This window comes from Carcharodon carcharias, chromosome X, assembly GCF_017639515.1.
Source record: "Carcharodon carcharias isolate sCarCar2 chromosome X, sCarCar2.pri, whole genome shotgun sequence".
NCBI classification, from domain to species: Eukaryota; Metazoa; Chordata; class Chondrichthyes; order Lamniformes; family Lamnidae; genus Carcharodon; species Carcharodon carcharias.
Window position 1 is genome coordinate 12,306,536 of NC_054507.1, and position 6,714 is coordinate 12,313,249.

The 6,714-nt window shown below is 44.1% G+C and overlaps 1 protein-coding gene across 1 annotated transcript in view; it reads right to left on the bottom strand.

Moving 5' to 3' along the window:
• Nucleotides 1-5,820, bottom strand: part of slc26a10 (solute carrier family 26 member 10) — a 127,494-nt gene extending 121,674 nt beyond the window's left edge. The window contains exon 1 of the mRNA XM_041180449.1: nucleotides 5,559-5,820. Coding sequence (XP_041036383.1) covers nucleotides 5,559-5,820 — 262 coding nt within the window. The remainder of the gene's footprint in view (nucleotides 1-5,558) is intronic.
• Nucleotides 5,821-6,714: the final 894 nt, after the last annotated feature.

Here is a 6,714-nt window from a genome sequence, read left to right on the forward strand (position 1 = left end):
GCAGTGAGGAATATTCAGGATGTAGAGAGTGTAGTGAGGAATTTTCAGGATGTAGAGAGTGCAGTGAGGAATATTCAGGATCTAGAGAGTGCAGTGATAAATATTCAGGATGTAGAGCATGCAGTGCGGAATATTCAGGATGTAGAGAGTGCAGTGAGGAATATTCAGGATGTAGAGAGTGCAGTGAGGAATATTCAGGATGTAGAGAGTGCAGTGAGGAATATTCAGGATGTAGAGAGTGCAGTGAGGAATATTCAGGATGTAGAGAGTGCAGTGAGGAATATTCAGGATGTAGAGATTGCAGTGAGGAATATTCAGGATGTAGAGAGTGCAGTGAGGAATATTCAGGATGTAGAGAGTGCAGTGAGGAATATTCAGGATGTAGAGAGTGCAGTGAGGAATATTCAGGATGTAGAGAGTGCAGTGAGGAATATTCAGGATGTAGAGAGTGCAGTGAGGAATATTCAGGATGTAGAGAGTGCAGTGAGGAATATTCAGGATGTAGAGAGTGCAGTGAGGAATATTCAGGATGTAGAGAGTGCAGTGAGGACTATTCAGGATGTAGAGAGTGCAGTGAGGAATATTCAGGATGTAGAGAGTGCAGTGAGGAATATTCAGGATGTAGAGAGTGCAGTGAGGAATATTCAGGATGTAGGAGAGCAGTGAGGAATATTCAGGATGTAGAGAGTGCAGTGAGGAATATTCAGGATGTAGAGAGTGCAGTGAGGAATATTCAGGATGTAGAGAGTGCAGTGAGGAATATTCAGGATGTAGAGAGTGCAGTGAGGAATATTCAGGATGTAGAGAGTGCAGTGAGGAATATTCAGGATGTAGAGAGTGCAGTGAGGAATATTCAGGATGTAGAGAGTGCAGTGAGGAATTTTCAGGATGTAGAGATTGCAGTGAGGAATATTCCTGATGTAGAGAATGCAGTGAGGAATATTCAGGATGTAGAGAGTGCAGTGAGGAATATTCAGGATGTAGAGAGTGCAGTGAGGAATATTCAGGATGTAGAGAGGCAGTGAGGAATATTTAGGATGTAAAGAGTGTAGTGAGGAATATTCAGGATGTAGAGTTTGCAGTGAGGAATATTCAGGATGTAGAGAGTGCTGTGAGGAATATTCAGGATGTAGAGAGTGCAGTGAGGAATATTCAGGATGTACAGACTGCAGTGAGGAATATTCAGGATGTGGAGAGTGCAGTGAGGAATATTCAGGATGTAGAGTGCAGTGAGGAATATTCAGGATGTAGAGTGCAGTGAGGAATATTCAGGATTTAGAGTGCAGTGAGGAATATTCAGGATGTAGAGAGTGCAGTGAGGAATATTCAGGATGTAGAGAGTGCAGTGAGGAATATTCAGTATGTAGAGAGAGCAGTGAGTAATATTTAGGATGCAATAGCGCAGTGAGGAATATTCAGGATGTAGAGAGTGCAGTGAGGAATATTCAGGATGTAGAGAGTGCAGAGAGGAATATTCAGGATGTAGAGAGTGCAGTGAGGAAAATTCAGGATGTAGAGAGTGCAGTGAGGAATATTCAGGGTGTAGAGAGTGCAGTGAGGAATATTCAGGATGTAGAGAGTGCAGAGAGGAATATTCAGGATGTAGAGACTGCAGTGAGAAATATTCAGGATGTAGAGAGTGCAGTGAGGAATATTCAGGATGTAAGTAGCGCAGTTTGGAATATTCAGGATGTAGAGAGTGCAGTGAGGAATATTCAGGATGTATAGAGTGCAGTGAGGATTATTTAGGATGTAGAGTGTCAGTGAGGAATTTTCAGGATGTTGAGATTGCAGTGAGGAATATTCAGGATGTAGAGCGTGCAGTGAGGAATATTCAGGATGTAGAGAGTGCAGTGAGGAATATTCAGGATGTATAGAGTGCAGTGAGGATTATTTAGGATGTAGAGTGTCAGTGAGGAATTTTCAGGATGTAGAGATTGCAGTGAGGAATATTCAGGATGTAGAGAGTGCAGTGAGGAATATTCAGGATTTGGAGAGTGCAGTGAGGAATATTCAGGATGTAGATAGTGCTGTGAGGAATATTCAGGATGTAGAGAGTGCTGTGAGGAATATTCAGGATGTAGAGTGCAGTGAGGAATATTCAGGACGTAGAGAGTGCAGTGAGCAATATTCAGGTTGTAGAGAGTGCAGTGAGGAATATTCAGGATGTAGAGAGAGCAGTGAGGAATATTTAGGATGCAATAGAGCAGTGAGGAATATTCAGGATGTAGAGAGTGCAGTGAGGAATATTCAGGATGTAGAGAGTGCAGTGAGGAATATTCAGGATGTAGAGAGTGCAGCGAGGAATATTCAGGATGTAGAGAGTGCAGTGAGGAATATTCAGGATGTAGAGTGCAGTGAGGAATATTCAGCATGTAGAGAGTGCAGTGAGGAATATTCAGGACATAGAGAGTGCAGTGAGCAATATTCAGGATGTAGAGAGTGCAGTGAGGAATATTCAATATGTAGAGAGAACAGTGAGTAATATTTAGGATGCAATAGCGCAGTGAGGAATATTCAGGATGCAGAGAGTGCAGTGAGGAACATTCAGGGTGTCGAGAGTGCAGTGAGGAATATTCAGGATTTAGGGTGCAGTGAGGAATATTCAGGACGTAGAGAGTGCAGTGAGCAATATTCAGGATGTAGAGAGTGCAGTGAGGAATATTCAGTATGTAGAGGGAGCATTGAGTAATATTTAGGATGCAATAGCGCAGTGAGGAATATTCAGGATGTAGAGAGTGCAATGAGGAACATTCAGGGTGTAGAGAGTGCAGTGAGGAATATTCAGGATGTAGAGAGTGCAGAGAGGAATATTCAGGATGTAGAGAGTGCAGTGAGGAATATTCAGGATGTGGATAGTGCAGTGAGGAATATTCAGGATGTAGAGAGTGCAGTGAGGAATATTCAGGGTGTAGAGAGTGCAGTGAGCAATATTCAGGATGTAGAGAGTGCAGAGAGGAATATTCAGGATGTAGAGACTGCAGTGAGGAATATTCAGAATGTAGGTTACGCAGTGAGGAATATTCAGGATGCAGAGAGTGCAGTGAGGAATATACAGGATGTAGAGAGTGCAGTGAGGAATATTCAGGATGTAGAGAGTGCAGTGAGGAATATTCAGGATGTAGAGAGTGCAGTGAGGAATATTCAGGATGTAGAGAGTGCAGTGAGGAATATTCAGCATGTCGGTAACGCAGTGAGGAATATTCAGGATGTAGCGAGCGCAGTGAGGAATATTCAGGATGTAGAGAGTGCAGTGAGGAATATTCAGGATGTAGAGAGTGCAGTGAGGAATATTCAGGATGTAGAGATTGCAGTGAGGAATATTCAGGATGTAGAGAGTGAAGTGAGGAATATTCAGCATTTCGGTAACGCAGTGAGGAATATTGAGCATGTAAGTAGCACAGTGAGCATTTAGTATTCCTCCATTGATTCTCCAATTTTGCTGTAACTAGGTAAACAATATACAAACACCATATTTGAGCAAATTATAGCTCAATGTCTTTCTCATAAACACATTTCATTTCCTGTGATACTCTTTTGAGTGTGACCAATGAACATAAAGGTGATAAATTAATAATTTAAGAAAATAAATTAAACAATTTAGGAATGCAGCCCTTTAAAGGGACACTAAGAAAAAGTAAAAACCTTAAAGGAAACATAACAAATTAAATCAAAATGTTGTTGTGGAGATCAATAATGCCCCAGCCCCCCCAGTGCCCACCTATCACCTGAAGGCCTCGAGAATGCCAGCGGACATCGCGTGCTCCCTCTCCAGGGACACCCGGCTGTGAACATAGCCGCGGAAGGGGGGCAGATAATTCAGTCGAAGGGCCCCCTCAATCACCTCCTGCCTGGAGCTGTTGATGGACAATTTGGCCAGGCCCAGGAGCAGGTCACCCCGCTCCACCCCAGGTACACAAAGGTCAGGAGCATGGTGCTGAAGTGCAACCAAAAATTTAAAAGTAGACCCTTCAAAAAACTAAAATGGGGCTGTAGTCTAATGCAACTTTTATAAGCGTGGTGTGCGGACTCCACAAAAAGCATAGCTTGGGAGTCCATGAACCAATGCAAAGCACCACCCAGATAGGGAGTGGAACCCTGGATCCTCAGATTAAAAGTCTGATGCTCTACTGACTGACCTACCTAGGGTCTAAACAGGGACTTTTCGCATGTTAAGCAAACATGACAGCCACTGCATGACAGAAGCAGCTAAAAGATGATAACACGTCCTTTAATCCAGCTGCAAAAATCCCAATTGTACAACTGCAGATTGTAAAGAAAAGCAGTTACCAGCCTCCTTGAAATAAATTAACTTTATGTCATCTCCCTCCAACACTGTGTCTCATCTAGAGATGCTGTCCCAACTTACTTTGGCCTCACCTCCCACCCTTGCAAGCTCCACCACCGACGTGGCCATGAGTAGCAAGCTTGTGGGACACTGCCACTTCCAAGTTGCCTTCCAAGTCAATCCCAAGCTGGACAAATCTCACCGTTACTTGATTGTTGCCGGGTCTATATCCTGGAATTCCTTCCCGAACAACATCATGGTGCTACCATGCACAGAAATGTTCCAGAGGCTCAAAGAGATGGCTCATCACCACCCTCTCAGGGCAACTCGAGATGGGCAATAAACGCCACCTTGCCACGTGACAACAACTAATAAAATGATCATTTAATAATTTGGCTGAGGACAGGGATTTTGTGTGAATCTATGAATCAGAATGCTCGAGTTGCAAATGGAAGCCCTAAATACTTGTTAAAATAGGCGACTGTGAATAAACTGAAGAGGAATATGGCAGATATAAGTGTTGTCCTTATGCTGCCTTCCTGGATGGTCTCCAGGAATGATTCTGTCATCAGAGGGTAGGGTTTTTTTGTGAATTGATAATGAAATGAAAAGCAAGCAGGTTTACAATGGGATATTAACAGTGGAAGGCAGCTGTGTAACCCAAGAGTGATGAATGGTTGCACTGTGGTCGGCATGCACTCCACCAGTGACATGAAAGTGTGCCAGGAAATGTGAAGGAACCATGGGGCCACATGTTGTGTCAGGTAATACAGGTCAGGCGTACAGCCATTGCTAACACTGAAAATAGCCTCATGTATCAACACTTTCAACCCATTCCTCCACACCACTGTCGGGTTCCTTTCATTTAACGCACAGAACTTTTCCATTAATGTGCATAGCAATTGTTAGAAAATAAAATCAGTTTGTTTGTTTTTTGTTTCGAGAGGGTGAAGATCTTTTTTTTATTTCCAATGTAGGAATTCATACCACAGTAAAGGCTACCTTGGCCCTAATGTATAGGAGTTTAATAACAGAATTACACAGGTCGCTACCGATATGCCTCATTCGATGTCCTGTTCAACTACCCCTTAGCAGCATTGACGTTATCTGCCTTGCTGTAACTCTCTACCCCATCACCCTCACCACAAGATCACCCCAAACCCTGATTCTTCAACTCCAAACCCCGATGGGACATACCTTCCGATAAAATGGTCGCAGCACCGCGCTTTCTCTCGCTTAAATGACAAGGGGTAACTTAGAGGGTGTCTACCTTGTGGAATGTGGATGATCCCCACAGTCAGCCCTGTGATAATGTCCCCAGTCAGCCACCGCTTGAACTTGTACCTGGGCAACCAGGTGAGGCAAGGCAATCGCTCTTTCAAGAAGCGTTTCCACGCATTCCCCGAGCATGCACAACTCCTCTTGGCCATCTGCTGCAAACTCTCCACTTTTTCTTCTTCCTTGGATCTGCTGAAGCGCTGGTTGAACTGGTCCTCGGTGTAAATGGAGCGATAGATGGCGACCCCACTCATTCTGCTTCCCTGAGACTCTCTGCTGAGCCCAACGAGAGAGAGGGAGGGAGAGTGTGGACTCCTATTTGTATAAATCTGTCAGTCCCTCTCTGCTTTTTCCTGTGTGTCTCCAACCTATGGAAACGCAGGGAGTGACAAGAGAGAGACTTCCTGAAGGTGTTTATCATTTATAACATTCCTGGGGTCTAACTCTGCAAGGAGTGCACTTTTCCTCTTTGATCAAAGTGCATTCCCTTCTCTCGCTCTCTGTACCTGCTGTAAGTACCTGGCTTCAGTAAGTTGCATGATTTAACTGGCCCTGTGATTGACATTAGTTGGCAGTAGCCAATTGGAACATATTTCAGCCCCTCATGCATGCAGATGGTGATGATGGACAAGGTCAGCGCTCAAGTTGTGCCTGCAGCAAGAAATCTTCACCCCCCGCCCCCCTCCTCGCCCCGTTTATTCAGCTGTGATCTCAGAGCATGTCTTATTGCCGGAACTCACTTGCTAAATGTGCTACAGCTTCCTTTGTTCTCGTTATTGGGAATTATGCTGAAAGATTCATCTTTGCACGGTGAATGCTGGTGAGATAATTTCAAACCAGGGGTGTAGGAGCCCTGTTCTGACAAAGTGAATCACGTCCAACCGGGAGACTGCAAAACACCGAGGGGGTTTCAGCCTTCCACCAAGCCACTGGTTAATGCGTTTAGGTTAAAATCCACCGTGTGCTGCTTCAACACAGGTGCGGTTAGTGACTGCATGAAGCCAGCACCCAAAGGTCTTTATTTTCCAAAAATATACTTCATTCACAAAACCTGTAACACTACATTAGGCTCAAATTTGACACATAAACTGCAATAAAGTTCAACTTCTTTCATTGCTGTACCGTAAATGCAATGAGGCACCTCGATT